Source organism: Coregonus lavaretus, assembly GCF_964263955.1.
Source record: "Coregonus lavaretus genome assembly, contig: HAP1_SCAFFOLD_1350, whole genome shotgun sequence".
Lineage (NCBI taxonomy): Eukaryota > Metazoa > Chordata > Actinopteri > Salmoniformes > Salmonidae > Coregonus > Coregonus lavaretus.
In genome coordinates, this window is record NW_028163565.1 from 120,115 (window position 1) to 132,532 (window position 12,418).

Genomic DNA, 12,418 nt, shown 5'->3' on the forward strand with positions numbered 1-12,418 from the left:
AACTTTTATTTAGCCAAACATTTATTTTACCCGGTTGTTCTATTGAGATCAATATACCTCAAAGACCTGGCTATCCCCTCAGCCACTGGCTTTCGCTATCCTCTCAACAACTACAGGCAAACTATCCCCTCAGCCACTGGCTTTCACTATCCCCTCAGCCACTGGCTTTCACTATCCCCTCAGTCACTGGCTTTCACTGTCCTCTCAACCACTGGCTTTCACTATCCTCTCAACCACTGGCTTTCACTATCCCCTCAACCACTGGCTTTCACTATCCCATCAACCACTGTCTTTCACTATCCTCTCAACCACTGGCTTTCACTGTCCCCTCAACCACTGGCTTTCACTATCCTCTCAACCACTGGCTTTTACTGTCCCCTCAACCACTGGCTTTCACTGTCCCCTCAACCACTGGCTTTCACTATCCGCTCAACCACTGGCTTTCACTATCCTGTCAACAACTACAGGCAAACTATCCCCTCAGCTACTGGCTTTCACTATCCTCTCAACCACTGGCTTTAACTATCCCCTCAGCCACTGGCTTTCACTGTCCTTTCAACCACTGGCTTTCACTATCCCCTCAACCACTGGCTTTCACTATCCTCTCAACCACTGGCTTTCACTATCCTCTCAACCACTGGCTTTCAATATCCCCTCAACCACTGGCTTTCATTGTCCTCTCAACCACTGGCTTTCAATATCCCCTCAGCCACTGGCTTTCAATATCCCCTCAGCCACTGGCTTTTACTATCCCCTCAACCACTGGTTTTCACTATCCTCTCAACAACTACAGGCAAACTATCCCCTCAGCCACTGGCTTTCACTATCCCCTCAGCCACTGGCTTTCATTGTCCTCTCAACCACTGGCTTTCACTATCCCCTCAACCACTGGCTTTCACTGTCCCCTCAACCACTGGCTTTCACTATCCCCTCAACCACTGGCTTTCACTGTCCCCTCAACCACTGGCTTTCACTATCCCCTCAACCACTGGCTTTCACTGTCCCCTCAACCACTGTCTTTCACTGTCCCCTCAACCACTGTCTTTCACTATCCTCTCAACCACTGGCTTTCACTATCCCCTCAGCCACTGGCTTTCATTGTCCTCTCAACCACTGGCTTTCACTATCCCCTCAACCACTGGCTTTCACTGTCCCCTCAACCACTGGCTTTCACTATCCCCTCAACCACTGGCTTTCACTGTCCCCTCAACCACTGGCTTTCACTATCCCCTCAACCACTGGCTTTCACTGTCCCCTCAACCACTGGCTTTCACTATCCCCTCAACCACTGGCTTTCACTGTCCCCTCAACCACTGGCTTTCACTATCCCCTCAACCACTGGCTTTCACTGTCCCCTCAACCACTGTCTTTCACTGTCCCCTCAACCACTGTCTTTCACTATCCTCTCAACCACTGGCTTTCACTGTCCCCTCAACCACTGGCTTTCACTATCCCCTCAACCACTGGCTTTCACTGTCCCCTCAACCACTGGCTTTCACTATCCCCTCAACCACTGGCTTTCACTGTCCCCTCAACCACTGGCTTTCACTATCCTCTCAACCACTGGCTTTCACTATCCCCTCAACCACTGTCTTTCACTATTCCCTCAACCACTGGCTTTCACTATCCCCTCAGCCACAAGCTTTCACTGTCCTCTCACCCACAGAGCGTCAAATTAGCATTGAATACATAAACATGAGTTTGACATTGGTTACGGAACAGTTTGCTAGCTTTCAGTAGTGGCAATGTCTATAGCTTCATAGTGACGCACTAAAATATCCCATAGTTTTAGGAGCACTACAGTACATAAACTGATGTGGAGCCATCCAGCTGCTGCTGAGGAGTGCTATACAACACTAATAGATTGCATTGTGTTGCTATGGTCTCTTTTTGTCTCCATATTTTGTGTGTGTGTGTGTGTGTAGCTTTATCCAGATACTGCTGGTGGGTGGCGAGGGAGGGAGGGTTACAGAGAGTGACCACAGATGGGAAAAGGCCAAACCCACACAAACAGATTGGGAGGCTGTGATATCTGGCAAGCGGAGGGTGAAAAATAGCGTCGGTTTAAACCGTGAAGTCAACTGGAGATGGATTGATTTGTGGTAACCCCGCAGAGCAACTTCTGTGCAGCAGATTGATGCTTCATTGTGAGAGACAGGAAGCCCAAACTGGATCCAAAATTCACATGATACTGTATTCACTAACAAGTCAAACTGGGTCCAAGATTCAAATACTGTTTTCCTCACTAACAAGGGAGATACATGTTCTGTGCTGCCTCCGTGGCCAATACTTAATCTCTCTCTCTCTCTCTCTCTCTCTCTCTCTCTCTCTCTCTCTCTCTCTCTCTCTCTCTCTCTCTCTCTCTCTCTCTCTCTCTCTCTCTCTCTCTCTCTCTCTCTCTCTCTCTCTCTCTCTCTCTCTCTCTCTCTCTCTCTCTCTCTCTCTCTCTCTCTCTCTCTCTCTCTCTCTCTCTCTCTCTCTCTCTCTCTCAATAAAGAGAATGGTACAGTTGAAAATGCTTTTCATTCGTTGGTAATGATTCAACGGTGCTGAAGTGGTTGATAAACAGGAAACTTCAACCAATTAAACTGATCAACTCCTTTATGTAGCCTTTACTTAAATCATGACACAACTGTTTCTTGTGCTGAGAGAAGAACTGTCTTCGATACATCATGAAAGCTTGGCTGCCTCTCTCTTTGGTTCACTGACATAAAGACAGTAACTACATATTCCCAGCTCAGTTTAATTATAATTCCAGAGCTACATATGAGTGCCCTCCTCTGGATGTGTTGGGCCAAAAGTACAACCCAAGTCACCCAAGCATTACATTCCTCGCTCCCTATAAAGCCTTACTATAGGCCTTCTGTGACTCTGTGAAATTCCCAAACTGCAAACCTTCTGTCAAATTACGTAACTACATGATGGGCTCCCGAGTGGCGCAGCGGTCTAAGGCACTGCATCTCAGTGCTTGAGGCGTCACTACAGACCCCCTGGTTCGATTCCAGGCTGTATCACAACCGGCCGTGATTGGGAGTCCCATAGGGCGGCGCACAATTGGCCCAGCGTCGTCCGGGTTTGGCCTGTGTAGGCCGTCATTGTAAATAAGAATTTGTTCTTAACTGACTTGCCTAGTTAAATAAAGGAAAAATAAATGTAAAACGTCTGTTGTTTGAGAAATCGTACACTAATCCGTAATGTAGTGATATGAATAAGTGCTCAGAATACAATACTTATCTGTTATGTAACACAGAGCTCTCAGAAAGTATTCACACCCCTTGACTTATTAAACATTTTGTTGTGTTACAGCCGGAATTTAAAATGGATTAAATATAAACATCTACACACAATACCCCATAATGACAGGTGAAAACATGTTTTTAGAAATGTTTGCAAATTTATTGAAAATGAAATACAGAAATATCTCATTTACATTTCAGTCAATTAGCAGACACTCTTATCCAGAGTGACTTACAGTTAGTGAGTGTATACATTTTTCATACTGGCCCCACGTGGGAATCGAACCCACAACCCTGGCGTTGCAAGCGCCATGCTCTACCAACTGAGCTACATAAGTATTCACAGCCCTGAGTCAATGTTAGAATCACCTTTGGCAGCGATTACAACTGTGAGTCTTTCTGGGTAAGTCTCTAAGAGCTTTGAACACCTGGATTGTACAATATTTGCACACTTGAAGAATTTTACTTTTTAAAATTCTTCAAGCTCTGTCAAATTGGTTGTTGATCATAACTAAACAGCCATTTTCAAGTCTTGCTATAGATTTTCAAGCTGATTTAAGTCAAAACTGTAACTAGGCCACTCAGGAACATTCAATGTTGTCTTGGTAAGCAACTCCAATGTATATTGGGCCTTGTGTTTCAGGGTATTGTCCTGCTGAAAGATTAATTTGTCTCCCAGTGTCTGGTGGAAAACAGACTGAACCAGGTTTTCCTCTAGGATTTTGCCTGTGCTTAGCTCTATTCCGTTTATTTTTATCCTAAAAAAAACTCCCTAGTCCTTGCCGATGACAAGCATACCCATAACCTGATGCAGCCACCACCATGCTTGAAAATATGAAGAGTGGTACTCAGTGTTGTGTTGGATTTGCCCCAAACATAACGCTTTATATTCAGGACATAAAGTTGATTTCTTTGCCACATTTTTTGCAGTTTTACTTTAGTCCCTTATTGCAAACAAGATGCATGATTCTGTAAAGGCTTCCTTCTTTTCACTCTGTCATTTAGGTTAGTATTGTGGAGTAACTACAATGTTGTTGATCCACCCTCAGTTTTCTCCATTGAACTCTGTAACTGTTTTAAAGTCACCATTGGCCTCATGGTGAAATCCCTGAGCCGTTTCCTTCCTCTCAGGCAACTGGGTTAGGAAGGACGCCTGTGTCTTTGTAGTGACTGGATTTATTATTTGACTTTTGACTCTTGAACATATTTAGGCTTGCCATAACAAAGGGGTTGAATACCTATTGACTCAAGACATTTCAGCTTTTCATTTGTAATTAATTTGTAGAAATGTCTAAAAACATAATTTGACATTATGGAGTATTGTGTGTAGGCCAGTGACACAACATCTCAATGTAAACTAGATTGACCTCAATGACACAAACACACACACACACACACACACCTTGTAGTTAATTACTCCGCTTTTGGCCTTTGACTTTTAACATTCTAACTACTTGTTTTTTTTCATTATGCACAAGCTAATATATCAGTGGTCGCAAAAATAACAACAACAGCCGACCGGTATGTTTGTTGGTGGTTGGTTTTACATTGACTAGACACAGTAAATGTATCTCTTCCAAACTGCTGGTAAACTAATACAGTGATATGGTCTATACACACTAGGAGTTGAAAAATGCAGAGGGTGGGTTGCACCAACATGTATTAGATAGGCCTGTATTAGATAGGCCTGTATTAGATAGGCCTGTATTAGATGGGCCTGTATTAGATGGGCCTGTATTAGATGGGCCTGTATTAGATGGGCAACATTTACAACATCTAGATTAGCTCTAATCTACAATCATTGTAATTTCATTTGATCCAACCCACCCAGTGTGGGTCAATGATAGCCATGACTTCAACTCCACTAGACCACTGTATCCCAGCCCTCACCCTGTGAGCCACCTGCACCAGCCCAGAGCCCAGTGCTTCTTCTTGCCTTTCAGCCTCTCTGTTGGGGGTTGATTTTGTATTGATGATACACTAATACAGTGATATGGTCTACACATGCATTTTAGATTTTGAGTGAAGAGGCGTCTGACAGCGATAGACATTAGAACTCCAACCTCTCTAAAGAACTGTATCCCCATATCTCTCCCTCTGAGCCACCTTCGCCCCTGAGCACTTCCTTTCAAACATGGAAAACATATTTCCCTCTTCCAGTCAAAGTGCAACACACCCCCCCCCCCACCCAGCAACACACTCACATTTCAGTCCACTCCTTTCCTCATTAGATTTCAACACCTTCCTCTCCTTGGTAACCCTGCCTGACAATGTTCTTGGTGAATGTCTATATACTCCTCTTGCCCTCTCAACCTCTCCCTCTCAGAGGCTGCCTCCCAAATGGCAGCATTTCCCCTATATCCCTCAAACTCAACTCTGGACCTCCAAGCCAGTTCCACTGAGTTTTTTCACTTGTTCCCCTCTAATCAGGGACTGGTTTAGACCTGGGACACCAGGTGGGTGCAATTAATTATCAGGTAGAACAGAAAACCAGCAGGCTCCGGACCTCAGAGTTGAATCCCACTGCCCTATAGTATATAGTGCACTACCTTTGGCCATGGCTTATAGGGCTCTCTGTTAAACATAGTGCACTAGGAATAGGGTGCCATTTGGGACACATACCCTATCTAAGACAGGCTCCGCTCTGCCTCGAGCATTAGGTAGGATGAATAAATGATTGCGATCCTGCTCGCTGGAATAGGAATATTCACGTTTGTGTCTGCATGGCTTTACTGTAGTGAGTGCTGAGGAGGCTAGGAGGCCATGTAATCCATCAGTAAATGCTTGTCCTTGATATGAATCCATCCTGGTTGAATAATGAATGATACAGATTACCGAAGAAGGTCTTGTGTACCACTGTTGGGCATGAGGATAACTCTCCTCTACACCGCCATCTCTTTTCCCCCGCTGGAAACTCCTTGTCTGTGTCCAAAATGGCAGCCGAGTCCCTATTTAGTGCAATAGTTTTGACCAAGGCCCATGGTCAAAAGTAGTGAACTAAATAGGGAATAGTGTGCCATTTGGGACGTATGCCTTTTGTGAGAGATTAAACATTGATCATATTATGTAATATGTTTATTATATATTACATTCTTCCTTCTTAATTCTGGGTCTCCTTTCCTCTGGTGGACTGGTAGGTCTCTATGTATGGAAAAAATATAGCATCTTGCTGTACTGCTAGAGATGGCAGTCTTCGTGTGTGTGTGTGTGTGTGTGTGTCAGTGTACGTGGTGTGTGTATGTATGCGTGTGTGTAGATGGCAGTCTTACCTTGAGGTGCATTGGCATCGCAGTTCTTGGTAGTCCCAGTGGTATTACTCCCTAGTGGCATCGGGCTCTGATCAAAAACAAACAAACAAACAAAACACACACACAAAAAGAGGCATGTTTCTCTTCTCCATAGCAAACAAAGTATCCAGTACTGTTTGTTTGCTATAATATGAAGGATGTGCACTTAAACTAACTGAGCGTACACAGTTTTCCATTAAACTCAAAAGCAATCCAGGAAATAAAACATGTATGTATGGTAATCATACTGGTATGTGTGTTCCACCAAGGTGTGTAGCTAATGTAGCTAAGGCAGCTAATATAGCTAATGCAGCAAATGCATCAAATGTAGCTAATGTAGCTAATGTAGTGAATGCAGCTAGGCAGCTAATGCAGCTAATGTAGCGAATGCTCCGAATGTAGCTAATGCAATGACTGTTTGTTATCATATTTTGGTGTACTGCCATTTACATTTAAAAGCACATGTTTATCCTTCAACCAACCATGAACCAAAGCCAAGTTTAATTCCATGACAATTGGCCAATACCCTAGACAATACAACAACTAAAACAGGACATAATCATTATGAAGGAGAAACAAAGAACAAGCCAATAGAGATTCAAATCAAAACAAAAGGAATGGCAGCTGTTTACCAGACTGAAATACATTTCACTGTCAGTACTGTACATTATATCCACCAATTTAGAAGGATATAACCAAACCTCACTCCTTCAGGAGGATTCAGGACGACGTAACCCTCACTCCTTCAGGAGGATGTAACCCTCACTCCTTCAGGAGGATGTAACACTCACTCCTTCAGGAGGATGTAACCCTCACTCCTCACTCCTTCAGGAGGATTCAGGACGATGTAACCCTCACTCCTTCAGGAGGATGTAACCCTCACTCCTCACTCCTTCAGGAGGATGTAACCCTCACTCCTTCAGGAGGATGTAACATTAACTCCTTCAGGAGGATTCAGGAGGATGTAACCCTCACTCCTCACTCCTTCAGGAGGATGTAACCCTCACTCATTAAGGAGGATGTAACCCTCACTCCTTCAGGAGGATGTAACCCTCACTCATTAAGGAGGATGTAACCCTCACTCCTTCAGGAGGATGTAACCCTCACTCCTCACTCCTTCAGGAGGATGTAACCCTCACTCCTTCAGGAGGATTCAGGTGGATGTAACCATCACTCCTTCAGGAGGATGTAACCCTCACTCATTAAGGAGGATGTAACCCTCACTCCTTCAGGAGGATGTAACCCTCACTCATTAAGGAGGATGTAACCCTCACTCCTCACTCCTTCAGGAGGATGTAACCCTCACTTCTTCAGGAGGATGTAACATTAACTCCTTCAGGAGGATTCAGGAGGATGTAACCCTCACTCCTCACTCCTTCAGGAGGATGTAACCCTCACTCATTAAGGAGGATGTAACCCTCACTCCTTCAGGAGGATGTAACCCTCACTCATTAAGGAGGATGTAACCCTCACTCCTTCAGGAGGATGTAACCCTCACTCCTCACTCCTTCAGGAGGATGTAACCCTCACTCCTCACTCCTTCAGGAGGATTCAGGTGGATGTAACCATCACTCCTTCAGGAGGATGTAACCCTCACTCCTTCAGAGTTTGTTAGGTTTAATCCACCCAAATTGACACTGAAACCTAAATGGAAGAATGTTAGGGCAGGGCTTAAGTTATAAATCCCCTGGTTTCCTACTACAATGGTTTAGAAGGAGTCGCTGGTATTAATGCCAGAGAGATGATGAATGAGGCTGGGTATAGGGGTGAACTGTAGTGGTGTGTGTGAGTGATGTGGATTTATGCTCATTAAAAGATATTTGCTCAGTTCTAACCTTATTAAAGACTTGTTTTTTTACACAAGATTTAACCCCCCCCCCCCACACACACACACACACACACACTCCACACCCCCACACACCCACCCACCCCCTCCACACACACACACACACACACACACACACACACACCCACCCACCCAGCCTGTGGTCACCTGCAGCAGGTAGTTCTGACTCCCGTACATGACGTACTGCGGGGCCAGGCTGTAGATCATGAAGCTGGTGTGAAGGACAATCAGCAGTAGAATCATGCAGAGGAAGAGGAGGGCCTGGGGACGGGTTCTCTTGGGTCTGATCTTGTACAGCTGACAGACAACACATTACAGTTAGATTAGTATGTCTGCTGTCAGACAACACATTACAGTTAGATTAGTATGTCTGCTGTCAGACAACACATTACAGTTAGATTAGTATGTCTGCTGTCAGACAACACATTACAGTTAGATTAGTATGTCTGCTGTCAGTTAGATTAGTATGTCTGCTGTCAGACAACACATTACAGTTAGATTAGTATGTCTGCTGTCAGACAACACATTACAGTTAGATTAGTATGTCTGCTGTCAGACAACACATTACAGTTAGATTAGTATGTCTGCTGTCAGACAACACATTACAGTTAGATTAGTATGTCTGCTGTCAGACAACACATTACAGTTAGATTAGTATGTCTGCTGTCAGTTAGATTAGTATGTCTGCTGTCAGACAACACATTACAGTTAGATTAGTATGTCTGCTGTCAGACAACACATTACAGTTAGATTAGTATGTCTGCTGTCAGTTAGATTAGTATGTCTGCTGTCAGACAACACATTACAGTTAGATTAGTATGTCTGCTGTCAGACAACACATTACAGTTAGATTAGTATGTCTGCTGTCAGACAACACATTACAGATAGATTAGTATGTCTGCTGTCAGTTACATTAGTATGTCTGCTGTCAGTTAGATTAGTATGTCTGCTGACAGTTAGATTAGTATGTCTGCTGTCAGTTAGATTAGTATGTCTGCTGTCAGTTAGATTAGTATGTCTGCTGTCAGTTAGATTAGTATGTCTGCTGTCAGTTAGATTAGTATGTCTGCTGACAGTTAGATTAGTATGTCTGCTGTCAGTTAGATTAGTATGTCTGCTGTCAGTTAGATTCGTATGTCTGCTGTCAGTTAGATTAGTATGTCTGCTGTCAGTTAGATTAGTATGTCTGCTGACAGTTAGATGTCTGCTGTCAGTTAGATTAGTATGTCTGCTGTCAGTTAGATGCGTATATCTGCTGTCAGTTAGATGAGTATACAGTTGAAGTTGGAAGTTTACAGACACTTTAGCCAAATACATTTAAACTCAGTTTTTCACAATTCCTGACATTTAATCCTAGTAAAAATTCCCTGTTTTAGGTCAGTTAGGATCACCACTTTATTTTAAGAAGGTGAAATGTCAGAATAATAGTAGAGAGAACAATTTATTTCAGCTTTTATTTATTTCATCACATTCCCATTGAGTCAGAAGTTTACATACACTCAATTAGTATTTGGTAGCATTGCCTTTAAATTGTTTAACTTGGGTCAAACGTTTTGGGTAGCCTTCCACAAGCTTCCCACAATAAGTTGAGTGAATTTTGGCCCACTCCTCCTGACAGAGCTGGTGTAAGGTTTGAAGGCCTCCTTGCTCGCACACACTTTTTCAGTTCTGCCCACAAATGTTCTATAGGATTGAGGTCAGGGCTTTGTGATTGCCACTCCAATACCTTGACTTTGTTGTCCTTAAGCCATTTTGCCACAACTTTGGAAGTATGCTTGGGGTCATTGTCCATTTGGAAGACCCATTTGCGACCAAGCTTTAACTTCCTAACTGATGTCTTGAGATGTTGCTTCAATATATCCACATAATTTTCCTTCCTCATGATGCCATCTATTTTGTGAAGTGCACCAGTCCCTCCTGCAGCAAAGCACCCCTACAGCATGATGCTGCCACCCCCGTGCGTCACGGTTGGGATGGTGTTCTTCGGCTTGCAAGCCTCACCCCCTTTTTCCTCCAAACATAACGATGGTCATTATGGCCAAACAGTTCTATTTTTGTTCCATCAGACCAGAGGACATTTCTCCAAAAAGTACGATCTTTGTCCCCATGTGCAGTTGCAAACCGTAGTCTGGATGTTTTATGGCGGTTTTGGAGCAGTGGCTTCTTCCTTGCTGAGCGGCCTTTCAGGTTATGTCGATATAGGACTCATTTTACTGTGAATATAGATACTTTTGTACCTGTTTTCTCCAGCATCTTCACAAGGTACTTTGCTGTTGTTCTGGGATTGATTTGCACTTTTCACACCAAAGTACGTTAATCTCTAGGAGACAGAACGTGTCTCCTTCCTGAGCAGTATGACGGCTGTGTGGTCCCATGGTGTTCATACTTGCGTACTATTGTTTGTACAGATGAACGTGGTAACTTCAGGCGTTTGGAAATTGCTCTCAAGGATGAACCAGACTTGTAGAGGTCTACAATTTCTTTTCTGAGGTCTTGGCTGATGTTTTTTAATTTTCCCATGATGTCAAGCAAAGAGACACTGAATTTGAAGGTAGGCCTTGAAATACATCAACATGTACACCTCCAATTGACTCAAATTATGTCAATTAACCTATCAGAAGCTTCTAAAGCCATGACATCATTTTCTGGAATTTTCAAAGCTGTTTAAAGGCACAGTCAACTTAGTGTATGTAAACTTCTGACACACTGGAATTGTGATACAGTGAATTATAAGTGAAATAATCTGTCTGTAAACAATTGTTGGAAACATTACTTGTGTCATGCACAAAGTAGATGTCCTAACTGACTTGCCAAAACTATAGTTTGTTAAAAAGAAATGTGTGGAGTGGTTGAAAAACGAGTTTTAATGACTCCAACCTAAGTGTATGTAAACTTCCGACTTCAACTGTATCTGCTGTCAGTTAGATTAGTATGTCTGCTGTCAGCGAACACATTACAGTTAGATTAGTATGTCTGCTGTCAGTTAGATTAATATGTCTACTGTCAGTTAGATTAGTATGTCTGCTGTCAGTTAGATTAGTATGTCTGCTGTCAGATTAGTATATCTGCTGTCAGTTAGATTAGTATGTCTGCTGTCAGTTAGATTAGTATGTCTGCTGACAGTTAGATTAGTATGTCTGCTGTCAGTTAGATTAGTATATCCGCTGTCAGTTAGATTAGTATATCTGCTGTCAGTTAGATGAGTATGTCTGCTGTCAGTTAGATTAGTATATCCGCTGTCAGTTAGATTAGTATATCTGCTGTCAGTTAGATTAGTATATCTGCTGTCAGTTAGATTAGTATGTCTGCTGTCAGTTAGATTAGTATGTCTGCTGTCAGTTAGATTAGTATGTCTGCTGACAGTTAGATTAGTATGTCTGCTGTCAGTTAGATTAGTATGTCTGCTGTCTGTTAGATTAGTATATCTGCTGTCAGTTAGATGAGTATGTCTGCTGTCAGTTAGATTAGTATATCTGCTGTCAGTTAGATTAGTATGTCTGCCAGCTAGTTAAAAACAATACAGAATGTCTCCTAGGAAGTTATAGAGACAGGAACCATGCAGTTATAGATAGTATGTCTGAAAGATAATCGTGGAAAAAGACAGAAAGCAGGTTAATCTACCCCACATAGGATGTAGCAATGAGATTATATAAAATCTATTATGTGAAAGGGCGAGTGTGTGTGTGTGTGGGGAGCTGTCCTGTCCTTACCCGTATCCAGAAGAACCAGATGCCCATGTTCCTGATGCCGGCCATGGAGGTGAACACAAAGTACATGGTGATCACAGTGATCAGGACATAATCCAACGGGAACACCTGGCAGAAATCAAGTCAAAGGTTAGAGAGCGAGAGAGCGAGAGAACGAGAGAGCGAGAGAGAAAGAGACAGACAGACAGACAGAGAGAGCGAGAGAGAGAGAGACACAGACAGACAGAGAGAGAGAGCGAGAGAGAGAGAGACACAGACAGACAGAGAGAGAGAGAGAGACAGAGACAGAGACAGAGATAGAGACAGAGATAGAGAGAGTGTGATAGCTCCCAACTCATTCCT

The 12,418-nt window shown here is 43.3% G+C and overlaps 1 protein-coding gene across 1 annotated transcript in view; it reads right to left on the reverse strand.

The window, feature by feature from the left end:
* LOC311117989 (lysosomal cobalamin transport escort protein LMBD1-like) overlaps positions 1-12,178 on the reverse strand; it is a 51,540-nt gene extending 39,362 nt beyond the window's left edge. The window contains exons 1-3 of the mRNA XM_084192871.1: positions 12,080-12,178; positions 8,517-8,666; positions 6,506-6,572 (exon numbers count right to left, since the gene is read on the reverse strand). Of these exons, the coding sequence (XP_084048997.1) occupies positions 6,506-6,572; positions 8,517-8,666; positions 12,080-12,145 (283 nt within the window). The 5' untranslated portion in view covers positions 12,146-12,178. The remainder of the gene's footprint in view (positions 1-6,505; positions 6,573-8,516; positions 8,667-12,079) is intronic.
* Between the last annotated feature and the right edge of the window lie 240 nt (positions 12,179-12,418).